The sequence below is a fragment of the Manis javanica genome, chromosome 3 (genome assembly GCF_040802235.1).
Source record: "Manis javanica isolate MJ-LG chromosome 3, MJ_LKY, whole genome shotgun sequence".
In the NCBI taxonomy this organism is placed as follows: domain Eukaryota; kingdom Metazoa; phylum Chordata; class Mammalia; order Pholidota; family Manidae; genus Manis; species Manis javanica.
This window is the reverse complement of record NC_133158.1, coordinates 67929145-67944667: the sequence shown is the minus strand read 5'-3', so window position 1 is coordinate 67944667 and position 15523 is coordinate 67929145. Positions and strand designations below refer to the sequence as shown.

The following is a 15523-nucleotide window of genomic DNA, read 5'->3' as shown; positions in this document are numbered from 1 at the left end:
GATGTTCTGAGATAACCTGAATGTTTTATGTTTTGCCAAGTAGGAGTAAGATCAGTGATCCACTTTTTTTTTTTTTAATTCTGCTTTCTGACCTGACATGCAGGAAATATGTCTTCCTTTGTTTTGGTGGAGAGAGTTTTTCTTGGAAACAGATTTTTCTATTATCTTCAATGAACCTTATGTTAGTAACTGTCAATTGCATATAACTTGCAGCTGAGAAAATCATTTTTAAAAATTCTCTATATTATTGAATAAGTTCTGTTACCCTTAACTCAAGCATGAAAATATTTACCTGGTAACCTCAACATCTGGGCTATAACTGAGGACCAAAATACACGAAAAAGAAATGCTCTCAAAGCAAGCAAAGTAGCTATTGCAAGATCCAAAATTTATCCCATTTCATTCATAATTCTTATGATTCTACTATCATTTCCTAATTATCCCAGAGGGAATAATAGTGTTCTATAATACACAGAACAGGCATACCTCATTTTCTTGTGCTACACTTTATTGCACTCCACAGATACTGCATTTTTTACCAATTAAAGGTTTGTGGTAACCCTGCATCAAGCCAGTCTATTGGCGCTATTTCTCCAACAGCCTTTGCTCACCCTGTGTCTCTGTGTTACGTTTTGGTAATTCCTGCAGTATTTCAAACTTTTTCATTATTATTATACTTGTTATGGTGACCTGTGATCAGTGATTATGACTTGCAGAAAATCCAGATGATGGTCAGTATAGCAATAAAGTGTTTTTAAATTAAGGTGTATACATTATTTTTTTTAGACATACTGTTGCACTACAGTATAGACTACAGTATAGCTGTAAACATAATTTCATATGTGCTGGGAAACCAAAAATTCATTTGACTCACTTTATTGTGAAAGTTGCTTTGCTGTGGTGCTCTGAAACTGAACCCATGACATCTCCAAGGTATGACTATAATAACTATGTTCACAATTATAAGATTGAATCAGTAATAAAACTTTAAAGTTTGTTTAGTACATTCATTTTTGAGACAAAAAATTTTTATCTGTTTTACAAAGAATTTAATCAGAAATGATTACTTCAAAAAAAATTTCGGCCTCAAAGGAGCAAACTTCAATTACTTAGAATGTACATTTATGGGGAAGTATTCATTCTCTGATAATTGCTGGCCTACATTGTCCCTTTTGAAACTCATGCACATGAGCATGAGAAATGGTGCCCATCTGTGACAACATTTTTGCATCTGTTGCGTCATGATTGTGTATAAATTACAGACTATTCTGTTACTGAACTGATTCCATGCACTGGTAAAGTATCTAAACTAAACCAGATTCCCCTTCTTTAAGAACTTTGTAGTGGATAATACCTTTCTCTTTTCCCAGTAGAGTTAAGGTTAAGGTTTTCTCTTTAAGGTTCCTTCCTAACATCTTACAGTTCTTTCTTGACTTTGCCTTTCCCTGTTTTGAACTACCCTCTTAGCAAAATATCTAATCCGTCTCCTTCATTAATTTCTTTCATTCATCCTCAAGCATTCTTCTAAATGGATTTGGATTTGCAATATCATAGGTTATAATGACATAAGCATAATTGAGATTATAGCCAAAATACTCTTTTAAAGACAGAGGGCTGAAGACTAGTCAAATGGTGGATAGGGGGACAATTTTACTTGGCATTATGTAAAATAAAATTCCACTTTATTTCTATGCCCTTGTCAGTATGAATATTCTCATTTTTAGCTATTTCCTAACACCCAATAGACCTCTCACAACAGACATGAATAATTTCTGCTCACATCTCACCAACCCCTGCTCATAAAACCTGATTGAGTTTCCAGGCATCAGACAGACACAATGGACTTGCAGAGGACTTTTAGAGACCCCTGAATATTATGTATATATAACCGCTTTGAGACCTCAAACAAGTTTATATTAAGACTTCCTAATTCAGTTGCTTCCAAAAATTCAGAAAGAAATTGAAAGTAAACTAACAGCCTATTTATGAGGATGAGGCTTTCAGAAAAGCGAAGAGAAAGGATAAGATATTTACCAAAAGGAACTGCCTAACAATATAACACTTGGATGCGGTTAAACTTATGACAAAAAAAACAAGAGGCCAGAGGCAGAAAGGCCAAGTGAAACCCTTGTTTCCAGAAGTCCATCCTCTCCCTAAAGTAAAAAGACACTCTCAGCCTCCTAACTTCCGTCTTCATTTACTTGGATAAGGCAGTCATATTTTTTGGAGACTATAGCTCTGAGCCAGCACTGTGGAAAAGCAACAGGACAGTTATGACCTTCCTGCCCTCAAGGAGCTTAGCATTTAATTGGTGAGACAGATTAACAAGGCCACTTTTCTGGAATAAATTTACTATCCACCACTCTTTGTCTTCAAGTTTCTCTGAGCTGAAAGCAAGGCTCAGAGGGACCTTGTATGCTAGTTGTGAGCGGGTATAGTAATAGATACAACAAGGTGCCTCCCTTCAAGGGTCTGGTCTTCTAGTGGGAAATAAAGATGCTTGAAAATGGGAGATGATATAACTAATACTATAAAGAGGTGCAAACTTTGCTTGGGTATGCAGAGGTTTAACTTCAGCTGGGACTCTTGTAGTAAGGCTTAATGGAAAGATTATATTTGAGCTGAATCTTGGTGAATGAGTAGCTCTTTGATAATTAGAGCAGTGAATGGGGAGTTATTTTAAGTCTGAGGAAATAGAAGGGCAAGTGCAGAGAGGCCAGGAATCTCATGGCAGATTCAGGGAATTGATACACAACTCGGATCACTGTTTTCTGAAATAGTGACATTGAGACCACCAGCCATTTCAGAGTAACTGGAATAAGAATTAAGTGGGAGAGGTTTAAACTTAGCTCACCCACTATAAGAAAACACAGAACCTGATTCTTTCAGAACATTTATAAGGGTCATGTAAATTGCTAAAAATGAGAATACTCATTTGAACTTGGTTGTTCAAAGGCTAATACCTTGTGTGCTGTTCAGATTGCCACCCTATGTCACTGGCTGTCAATGTCTTTAAACTAGGGTGAAAGGATTGGACTACAAAAATAGGAAAATTCTTAACCAACACCCTTGCCTGCACACAAGCACATATACAATTTCATTTCCATCAGTATGCAGTTGACACTATAAAACCACAATATATTACCTTTCCCTTTAGCGTCAGGCTATCACCCAATGTTAGGAGCACATTTGAACATCCCTTCTAGTTCCAGCATATGACTGTGTGCCTGGGAGGAGGGCACAAAGTGGGCTAAGCGTGGAAGCTAGCTGTCAGTCCTGACTGTCACTGATTTGCAGTGGGATTAGAGGAATATCACTGTGGTTCCTGCATGTTCTTAAGGGCAGAATGAGGATCATTGACTGTTGCATTGTCTAGCATAGGAACTTTTCTTCAACGGAGGAGTGAATACATGAATGCAGGCTTGCCAATGGGCACTGAAGGTCATCAAGAGTACTCTTTGTACAAAGAAGATATCAACACTTCTTATCTCCTTGAGACTCAGACTGATGGGTGCAGAGCAGGAATAATGCACAGAGCTAAAGGGCATGACTCTAACTTTCCACTTGGCACTTCCTTGCTCCTGTTTTTGAAGTATGTATATCCATCTTATGACCCTCAGTACATCCAAAGCTGTCCCCAAGGGGTTTGTCTTGTCAAACAAACATTTTCTGAAGAGGGATGAAGATCACAGCTGCTGTTTTTCTCAAACATTCATTTCTAATGGTAGGGAATTTTCAATAAATACATTCAGTAAAAGGATGAAACCTACCAGTCCCAGGCTTTCATGAGGAAGCACACCTTTTTAAATAACTGTAGGACTCTCATTTTAAAAATTCTTATGAAAATCACTACTTTATTGTTACAGCATGTGTATTCCATGACTAGCATGTACCTGGCATCTCCGGTGCCCAGAGTGTATCACTTTAAACAACCGCCCCTATAGCCAAAACTATTTTCTGAAATAATCATGAATTAAAACAAACAGTTAAGTGACCAGAAAGGAAACATAGACAGTAAATACTTTCTTCATTGAACTTCCTATACAAAACCATGCAAGTAAAAAATATTTTAAATATATTAGAATACAAAAAAAAGAAAAATGTACAGCATTTATTTAATAATTTTATACTTACCTAAGCAGGGTGAACTTTGATCTTTAGTTAGTCTGATATAATAGTTTATATCAATAATTTTTCAGAAACTATTAAGTGAATTTTATTAAAACTGAAATTCTACAAAAGGTACAATTTAGGTGATTACTAAATTGTACCATTAATGTAATGTTTCATTTTCTTGATTAATTCTTAGTTTCAAAACAGAACTTTAAAGAAAATAATACATGTCAATTGTAAGGATACTCGTCAATAAAACATTTCATGTAAAAAAAGCATTTCATTTTCATACATGAAAAAAATTATACTTCACAGTTTGTACTGTTTCACTGTTTGAAATTTCAAACAAATATTCAAAATGGTTGCATAGAATGAAAGAAGTGCTCATATTCTGTTTCTTTGTATTATAATCACTGCAGTGATATTATTAATTTTAGATCTACTGTTTAAACGCAAAAAAAATATGTATTGTGACAAGGACTGGAGACACAAACTATGCCTGGAGCTAGCTCACGTGATCCTGAGCATTATGAATTTACGCTTGAAATGAACACGTGTAGATTAATTTGTGTGTGTCCAGGGCCAACCCTGAAACTGGGAAGTTTTCTGAGCTAACTTTCATGCATAATGCAAAGTTTATCAAAGGGGAAGTACTAAAAATGTGCTAATTTGAAGCTTACAGACATATTATTAAAACTCAGCAGTAATCATGGTAATCATTTGGAACTTAGACCAAAAATATTTTCCGGGGGAGGAGTATTTAATCACTGATATTGTTCAGAATTACTGGTACATGTTGCTAATTAAAAGTAAGCCAGCTGTTACTTGTTTTTAAATTCTATACAGACAATGTACCCCTTTATTGCCTACACCCAAGGGTATGGACATCCCATTGTCCACAACTACTTAGTAATGTGACATTTTTCCAGTGCAAAGAGGATGCAGAAAGAGGCTTCTGCTGCTCTTCAATTTTCCCATCAGATTTTTCTTTATCTTGGACAAAATACAATCTCTCAGAGCTTTCCAATTTCCAAGAGAGAGAGAGAGCCCTTTAGCCTGGGTTGATCAAGAAAGGCTTCAAAGAGGAAGTTGAATCCCTCCTGTCCCAAACCCCACACTGGGGTAAATTCTGGTCTCCCTCCCATTATCACAGTATAATACCATCATCTACTTAACCACAAGGGCCAGAACCTGGGAGCCCTCTTGGTCCTTTCCCCTTCACTGCCCCATTCCATTTGTCTTCAAGTTAAGTTGATTTCCCATTCCAAAATATCTTTCAAATTTGTTTCCATGTCACTGCCTTAAATTGGGTCTAATTTAATTTCATGTGGATTACTGTCACAGCCTACCAATTAGTCTTCTGCATTCCAAACTTGGCCTTGCTCCCCTCTCCAACCCCAATCCATTCTCCGCATCATCTTCAAACTGCCACAGCTTGCATTCTTATAATGCAAATCCAATTGCAAGATTTTTTTTTTTGCCTATTCAGAGACTCCTCAATGCCTGCAGGAAAATGTCCAGACTTCATCAAATGTCATTTAGCCCCAGTCTCTTATGCAAACTCACCCCACCTCTATACTCCAAGCAACCCAAGTCCACTTGATGTGTCCCCTGGTGAATGTTCCATGCTATTTTGTGTGACATGTATTATCACATTACATTTAAATTAATGTTTGTTATTAACTATGAAAATTAAATATGTGTTTATGCATCTGCCTATCTGGTGTTCATCCTTCTTGATGGGAAGGCACCTCTCTCTGCAGGAGAAGATGGCCTTAGAAAAGGTGTGAAAGTAAGAAGTTTTGATATAGCCTGACATAAAACAGAAAGAACTTCATGAAGAGAAAAGTTTCCTGTTCACAACTCAGACCAGTGCTCTCTGTGCACTACGGGTGCAGAGAAAACAGCAGAGCCCTTAGAGAGGTGGACTGAAAAGTGCTAAAGTGAAGAATGCCTGCATCTCAGTATACCATGTAGTGGCTAAATTATAACCACTAAAGAAAAACTAGACCTTGTAAGTATGCAATGTGGGAAGGCCTGATTTATCTCAACACAGGGATGATATTCAAAATACTTAACAAATGACATTTCATAGTCATCCAGACACCCAGGTCAACCGTGCCCAGAAAGGCATGCCAGCCACCAACAACTGCCTGGTCTAGTACCTTCGGGCTGAGCAAGTGTAGCTGCAACTATAAATACCATCAGGAGCAGAAGAGGGTAGGTAATTTGTGAAAGCTATTCACTTTAATAAAAAACAAAGAGGTTCATGATTATGAATCTTATATGAAATACAATTACCTCTTATTTTCGGAGACCATAGACCTTGATTGTAACTATTAGCATGAGGAAAATCCCAACTGAGCTTCACTATCTTGCCATTGAAAAAGTCTTACATACTTAGGTCAAGTTCAAAATGGTTGCATTCACTGAAAGAAATGACCAACTTAAAGCTGTGTTATGTAGTATTGTTAAACTTTTTCCTTTAACTTTGTGGTAAACAACCCCACCATATAAGTCAGATATTCCCAAAAGTGCTAGGAATACCTGCAGAAACTTGATGCACATGTACAATGTTACAGTTAGAGCCTCTGTAGGTGACCATTGCTGGTTTAAGGAAAACTCTGTGACTTATCTCATGGGTGCAATGAAAAGTGGCTGAGCCTCAGTCCCTACTGTGAGATGAGAGATGTTCATATACATCTATCTGACAAACAACACGTGCTGTAGCACATATCATAGACACAGAAGTAATGTGAAATAACAATAGTTTTAAGTATTTCTTTTTCTCCGTGGATGCAGTCTGATAATGTTACGTAGACAAGGATAGGAATCTCCTTCCTGTTTAAACACACACACACACACACACACACACACACACACACACAGAGATGAGAGAGAGAAATGATCACAAAATGTAAAGTTCCTTTAGCAAAATGGAACTAGAAAGGACTAACTTCACAGGAATACACATAGTATGCATCTATATTTATTTCCTTCACTTAAAGAACAAAGACCTTGAAATGAAAAAATTGAGAGCTCATTTTCACAATTACCTATTACTATTTTCTCGTTTAAAAAATCTCTTTATAATGACATGTAAAACCTTTCTTTAAACTTGCTTTTATACAATACTGGTTTAGCACACTTTGAAGAAATTCCTTCTAGGGCTAGAATATCTCACAGTGTGAGAAGACAACTTGGGGGGAAAATTTAAGGACTCTTTGATCTAGTTGTATTGAGCAATTAAGGCTTTATGTCATATATTTCTTGGTTTTACCTAGTGTGGGATAATTCTGAAATTGTTTTGTCTTATAACAGTCATTCTAGTATTTTCCATAGCTTTTCTAAAAGTTAGCAAAGGTACAAAGTACCTGTGCCATTTCCCCTCCTTGGGCTATTAAAGAACAGGACAAGCAGAGAGCTTTAGTGATGATCAGATCAGACAGCACATGGGTGGGGTAAGACACACGGGGAAGATACTTCCAGATTCACAGCAGTGCAGTCTTTGCCCCTGGCCCTCACACACTCTGTACCTCACATTTCAGTGCACTGTAGACCCATTCTAGATCCTTCTGGCAGGAGGAAAGTAGGAATGTGACTAATATTTTTTGAGTTCTTACTATGTGCTGTTCACTTTTAGGCACCATACATTTATGGTTTCCTTTGATCCTTACAATTTTATGAGGTAGTTGTGATTATTATCTTATTTTTAAGTTGGGGAACCCAAGTATTAGAGAAGATAAGCCATTTGCTCAAGAGCACCAGCAGGTAGGAGGCAGAGCCAGAACCAGGACTGGAACCCGGGCCTGGCTGACTCCCAAGCACAAGCTCTTATCTGGCAGGGTACTAACAAAAGTAAGTAGAGACACACAGAAGAGTTCTTAGCACCATGCGTGGCTCATAATAAACCCAGGGAATGCCGGGTATTACTGCTTAGGTAGGATAAATTTAGGGAAATGACACAGCAGTTGAGCAAAGCCTGTAGGTGGCAGAGACGAGATGGAAACCTGGGAGGTCTGCCCCCGAGTGCCTCTGCTCTGAACAGTTATTCCCAACTGCATTCAGGGATCAGCAGTGATGCATAATGACTGGTATATTCATCAGGCAAACAAATGTAATAGAGATAGAAATGGCAGTATAACTCTAAGAAAAATGTCCTTTTATATAAGAGATGAAATCCTACAGAATTATACTAACCAGCAAAGCCAGCACGGCTGGGAAGTTAACACCTTTGTCTTTGTATACCTTTCCCAGATTTCTCTCAGTAGCTCTTCATTACATCGCTATCAGGCGACAAACATTCCCTGCGGTCCTACCCTATTGCTGACTGCTTTTGCCTCCCCAGGCCAGAGGATTCACATGCATCCCATTCCTTCAGAGTCCTGCTTATCCTATGTGATAAGGGTGAGTATCTGGTGGAGTGTTCATTGGCCAATGTCCACTTATCTCTCCAGAGTAGCATAAGTTTTCAGCCAGTTTAATGAGCCTTAAAGAACAATTATTCATGTTGACAATTTAGAGAATAGCTCTAGCCAGGGAAGCTTTTGACTGCCTGCTACAGGCAGGTCCTGTCCTTCAGAGATACTAGACCCTACACACCTTGGTCACAGTGCCTTCTGGAAAGAAAGCAAGGCAGAAAAAGCCTAGAGCACCTTAGAAGCTGTGGACAGTAGCTTCAAAGAGAGCCTTTGGATTTTATCAGAAACCAACATGAGCATTTCTAAACATTGCCTCAGTTATAAAACGTTTACTTGTGATGTTCAGAGTAAGTGTGGTATTTGGGTAACTGGAAGGACTCAGAGAAAGCCCATCTCCACTTCTTTCCCAGATGCTGCTCCACCCTCATAAAACACTCTACTACAGAGATCACACTGAGATTCATTGACATTTTCAAAGTCCTAGAAAACATCTGTGCCAGTTCCCCAGTGTTAATTTTCCTCTACTAATATTGCAGAATAAAATGAAATGGGGTCATGACTACCCAGCTAGAACCTAAATGCCTCAGAATTTCTTATAGCCACTTCTGAGCAATGAGCTGTTCCTGTGTATAAGTGTTCCGGGTTGTGCTCATAACATAAACGTGGCTATCAGGAAGGAGAAATGGAGGAGTCAGCAAGCCTACTAGCAAAGCCTGATGTACCCCTAGAACTGGCCGAGGCCACCCTTCTGATGCTCTCCTAAACTCTATTCAAAGTGAACCTCAAATTATATGTATTTAAATTCTGAACATATTAAAATGATACCTCTGCATGAGTACACACAAACACATGCACGTAAGTAATTTCTTCCATAGAGATAAGCATGTACAACAGAGTCCATAACCATGAGAGGATACTGGAAAAGTGGATAATATTGAGCTTGTTTTGTGGTTAGGAAATAGAGAATATTAGAAAACTAAAGCAAATTGCATACAATACAATTTCCTGACACAATATAACTCAAGACACATGACTCCCAACTCTTATAATGATTTCTTGGTGACTACAGATAATAGATAATGATATCATGAGTTATTTATATATGAGTTTTCTCAACCCCAAACAAGAGATAGTCTCTCAATACTACTTTAAGGGAACTATCAAGCAAATTAAATTTTGGACTATAAGGGGAAAAAAACTATTAGTTAAATTTACACAGCTACTTAGTGATGTTCTAAGTATTTTAAAGAATTAATTCACTTAATACAACAACCCTATAAGGTCAGTATCATTATTGTCCCTATTATTAAGATGAGAAAACAAAAACAGAGAGGTTTAGTCACAGAACCAGCAAATGGCAGAGCTGGGGTGGTATTCCAGGCAGTCTGGCTCTGGGGTCCCTGATCCTAACCACTCCACCACTGACTCTCCAAGGAAAAAGGGGGAAGGGTGATTTCATCTTGGAACCTGATTACAAATGTCTGTGAACATTTTTTCTTGTAACAATTTTGAATGCTAAGTAAAGTTGAAACTCACAAATAATGAAAATTAAGCAGGAAAGTTCCAGTGAAGTAAGATGAACAGCATTTGACTTCAACATTACAGAAGAGACATTTTGATAGTAGGACACACAAGTAACATTTACCTAGAGTTTCTCTGTATTAGGAAGGTCTATTCAAGGCTGTTACCAGCACAGGGGTTAATCTTTTCATGCCTTAATCCAGGAAATCCTGGACACTTCTCTTACCTCATCAGGACAGAAATCATAGCCAGATAGCAAAGAACAGATCCCCTCCAGTTTTTCTGAGAAATAGCAAAAGCAAGCTGGCATAATTTTTTTATAAAGAATGACCTTAAACAAGATACTTCTAGAGAAGAAAACATTTTTTTCTAACCTTATTATAGATGCAGCCTCATTCCTGGGAAGAGGCACATAGATCTCATATTGCTTTGAAGTAGAGGAGAAAAAAAGTGTTTAAAAATATTTTTTTTTTTACTGTGCCAGGGTAAAGCATTTATTAATTAAGTAAATCACAGGAAATCCCCAAGATAGAAAGGTTAAAATTAACATGACTTAAGGAACAGAACCATCAGCTCTGTCTGAGAGAACAAATCTCACCAAATATTCCTCTTCTCAACCTGTATCCTCTAGTTAATTGAAGTAATGCTGCAGTTTATCAGCTGCCAAATAAGATATCTAGTCAGTACTTTGTCCAAGGCTTTCCATTATTTAATTTTCCAAATAATTTGATTCACTATGGTTTGGGCTAAATATAGTGCACAATATATTTTATTTATTCATTTTATGTTTAAAAACTCAACTATTTTAAAGGATAATGTTAACACTTAATTGAATTTTGTGGGGATTGGTTGGTGAAAAGAGTATTAGCGAAAGTACCATCTAACATTTCTTTTTTTCATCTAACATTTAACATTAGAAAATACCATTAACATGTATGGAGCTTTTATTATGTGCACTTACTTTGCCAGGCATTTTACCCATATCACTGTATTTATAGTCTTCACAATGGCCCATAGTTTAGGTATGACATTATCTCTATCTTACAGATGAGGAAACTAAGGATAAGAAGCTTAACCAAGGTCCACAGTAATGAACCCAATCGTAACACCCAGGTCCATTTTATAAGCACACTGGGAGGAACAGTTGTACCCCATGCCCACGGTGATAGAACACTGATTTTTTTTTCACTTCATTTCACAGAGAATAGTTTTTATATTCTTCAAATTGGTATGAATTTTGTTTAATAGTATTTGACTCCAGTTGTAGCTATGTGAATTTAGGCATCTGATAGAAAGTGAAAAATCTAGTAAGCCATCTGAGCACCTCATTAACATAATAACAAATTCTTACAAACATAAAAATGCTCATTTGGTTGGAAGGAATTTTTATTTTGTGCCTAATCATGTGCCATCTTGACATCATGGAGAAAAATCAAAAACCATACAGTTGTAGAATTTGAGAGAGCATTCCATAAGATCTATAAAGTGGCCATACATTCCAATTTAACACCACAGCACACAAACTAATAAGACTATGTGTGATGGTAGGGATAATAAGGCAGAGTATTTGAAACAAGATCTGAGAAAAATCAGAAATTCTGCTAGCTATTTGTATCCCTTCCTCCTTCACTGTATTTGGGGCCCTGTGTCAATGTAAGGTGGCAAGTGAACTCACCAGAAGGAGGAAATTGCCTTTTTGTCTACATAAAATCTTTGCAGAGATAGCCAAACATCATCTCTGCAGAACTCAAGTTGTTTTTTTTTTCAAATGACACCCTAGTAGGAGCCATTCTCTTTCAACAAAATAAGAGCAATGAGGACCCTGTATTTCTCAGCATGTTCTCATTCAGTATTCTTAAGGCATACACTCCACTGAAGCAAATAATGGGATTCTATTTAGCGACGTAATTCAAGAATAACGATGGAGTCAGGTAAAACCCCAGTTATCCAACAACTATCCTACCTAATGGAGCACTACAACACTGCTAGCTTTAGTTTGGGAAAAAAACCAAGCTATTTATTCACATCATATGGCATCCAGAGCACTTTTACTAGTAGGGGTGATAAATTTGTATCTAACTGCTTGTAATATCTATCTAAATCTTTTTTTATTACCATCAGAATACATTTTTAAGAAAATCAGCCAGGCTATACTTTAACACCATGTTTTAATTTGGTTTATGTCCTAGAATATTCTTGGCAAGTAAATCGAACTACTTGGTTTCATCTACCATTATCCACTCAACATAAACACCACCTTGGCATGCTAATATCAGCAAGGGAAAACACTGCTTCCAACGCTCACTAAGAAATAAAACAAGAAATAATCTTAGTAGGTGACTTACCTTTAATACTCCAAATGGCCAGATGTGGGATGAGGACAAAGCCCCAAAACAATTTCCTGATTCCAAGTATGGCAGGCATTGTCTTCATCTCCTGGGCATATCACAGATGAAAAAACTTCTCAGGTAGAACGCTTCCCTTCTTCCCCTGAATTCTACAAGTTTGGATCAGATTACCTACCTCACCAACATCTGTGAAATAAATAAAGAAGAAAGAGGAGGTGGGAGAAGACAGTAGGAAGAACCTGAATAGTGTGTGAAACAAAGCGAACAGAAAGACTACGTGAAACTCAGTTCTGTGGTTTTTGCTTCTTGTCAAATTGGCTGTTCACTTTCAAATGTTCTGATCTGCAAAGCAGCTTGGTCCTTAACTTCTCCTTCCACTTACCACTCTTTGCCCTACGTTGAGGTTTTTCTCATTCAAAGTTCAGGGAAATGAACAATTAAGAACTAAAGAAATTAATATCATTGCAATCCTAGGTTGAGATTTTTAATCAAATCAAAGTCAGGAAATTTATGGTAAAAAGTACCTATTTTAAGTACACATTCCCCCCTTTTCAAAGCTTGAGATTGTGAAACTTCTCTTATGTAAAACTTTAGATTTTTCTTCCTAAACATCATGTTGTGGTAAGATGAACATGCTTATTGTCATTAAATTAGTGGAGATTTCTTTGAGGTTATGGAGAAAATGAGTGACAGGAAGCACTTCCTCAACAGACGAGGGAAGGGCAACTGTCTTTAATCTGTAGATAAATATCAGTGAAACAAGATCATTGTTCATATTGGCTATGTGTCCCCTCTAAATAATGAAGTTCAGAGCTAAATGACATCTTGAATATCAGTTAAAGGAAACTTCCATTTTCAACATTCTTCATATGATTATTGTCTGAATTAAACAGAACTGAAACAATAAAGGAAGAAATGGAAATTCAAGATCAGATAATTCAGGGTGACATGGGACTGTTTTCTCCAAAGTCATTTGTTATAATGAGCTTAGCTTCTAATACAGAAACTAATTAAATTCACCCACTTGAGATTCCAAATGAGAAATCTACATTTGTAACATCTGTGGTCATTGAGGGAAGTTGATTTTGTTAAGTCTTTCTCTCAGTCTGGTAATTTTCTTCCAAGGCCAAACTTCAACAGTTTTAAGTACATAAGGTTAAAAACCAGTTACTGAATATTCATTGATTCAAATAGACATCACTCGATGCTTGGAGGCACAAAGATGAATGAGTCACTCTTCCTGATATTAAGGAGCTCAGTGAGCCATACTAAAAGTTTCCTCATATCAACCTTCAGTGTTGGAACCTAAATATTCATGCATTTCAACTAACAGTGTAACATAGAGCAACTATACTTTTCTTCTTACAACTTCCATTACTTATCAAGTAAACATCCTGCAAAATATTTATGCAGCATTTACACAACTTTCTTTCCTGTGCTCAAGGTGGAGTGCAAACTTCCTGTGGCAACTGAGGCAAGGCTCATGGTACCTTTAAAATGGTCCCAAAGGTCAAAAGCCATAAACCACAAGCCAAAAATCTCAGGATATTGTCCCAAACTAGGAAGAAGTCATATAAACTTTATCTCAGAATAAAACTTTCGATTTATTCTTTAAAGATTTTTTTCATATAAAAAACCATGATAATTAGATCAAGTTGGAAAAAACCTTATGTATATCTAATGTATTTTTAAAAGATATATATTCTGTTAACTTTTATCAGCATGACTGGCCCTTTATCCCTCCACAGCTGGAGTCCTGAGAGCCCCACTATACACAGAGCCTTCCCACAGAGTCTGACTCCCATCTTCATTCTAGTAACAAGAATTGCAAGAAGCTTGGCTCAGAAGTTTGCTAGCTCAGCAACAAGTCAATTTTGCTGTAAATTTATACCTCATCTAGTAATTAAGCATCTCTCTTGACCCTTGTCCCATTATAATCATATATTATTTGATCAGGAAATTATGCTTTTTACTTAAGTGTGCAAATCTAAAGAACTTACTAAATTTTTTATTGCATTAGTATTGTATGTGAGAAATAATTTTAGAAGCATGAACCTACCTCCAATTTTGTGGTGAAAGACACAAGGCAAAATGGAATTTGGCATCTTCAAATTCCTTTTGCAAACATCATAGGAGCTACTTAGAGGACAAATTCTTCAGTTCACTTACAGACTCAGTTGCTTATATGAGTCATGAAGCCCTGTACTCTCTCCAAGATTTTTGCCCCAGGGTGATCAGAGAAACAGCAATCACAGAACAAGATACAGGGTCCTGTACAGGGCTTGTCATTGGACATTAGACATGAGCCCAGTGGGATAAATCTTGGTTCTGAATTTTTTAACACCCACAAAACTACTGCATAGCTTCTACCACAAATGTAGTCCAGCATTTAAAACCTTCTCTCTTCTACTTGGTATCCTCTCCCCATCAATGTTATTGATAGGCAATGGTTTCTGTACATGATTGTGCTTTAGAATCAGCCAGAAACTTTTTATAAACTGGGTGTGACTCCTGGATCCCATGCACACCCAATTAATGAAAATCTTACAGCATTGAGGCCAAATATCCCTATTATAAAGAGGGTGATTCTGATATAGCTGGAGCAAATGGATAGTTGGAAACCAGTTCATGAATTAGGAAGGGCATGGACTTTGGGGTCACAAAAAGCTTGGGAGCAAATCTTTGCCACTTACTACCTGTAGAATCTGTCATAGATTCTCAGAGTCTGTGGTAGACACAGAGATGCACGACTCAGGTCCCTCTCCAAGGACAAATTTGCTCACAGTTGTGGGTAATGCAGTCAGCAGGTAGCTTCCAGGCATAAACTCCTTCAGGGTCTGCTCAGTTGAGACTCACCTCATTCAAGGTCCCATGACAGACTGCATCAGTAATGGAGCAAAGAAACTGGACATTCGGCTTTGCAGGGGATGCTGATGGCCAATCCCTGACTCAGAGCTCCCAGCTGAGTCAGCCAAGGTTATGTCAGGCCTATATCAGAGTTTGACTTCTTCTGCTGCCCAATCTTGCTACCTTTTACAGGTAAAGATCCTTAAATGACCTCAGATGCTTTGAATCCAGAAAAACCAGATCTGCTCCACATCTCAATTTCCTACTCTGTAG

The 15523-nt window shown here is 37.4% G+C and overlaps 1 protein-coding gene across 1 annotated transcript in view; it reads right to left on the bottom strand.

Annotated features, from left to right (window-relative positions):
- Nucleotides 1-12773, bottom strand: part of BTLA (B and T lymphocyte associated) — a 31084-nt gene extending 18311 nt beyond the window's left edge. The window contains exon 1 of the mRNA XM_017653436.3: nt 12401-12773. Within this exon, the coding sequence (XP_017508925.3) occupies nt 12401-12488 (88 nt within the window). The 5' untranslated portion in view covers nt 12489-12773. The remainder of the gene's footprint in view (nt 1-12400) is intronic.
- Between the last annotated feature and the right edge of the window lie 2750 nt (nt 12774-15523).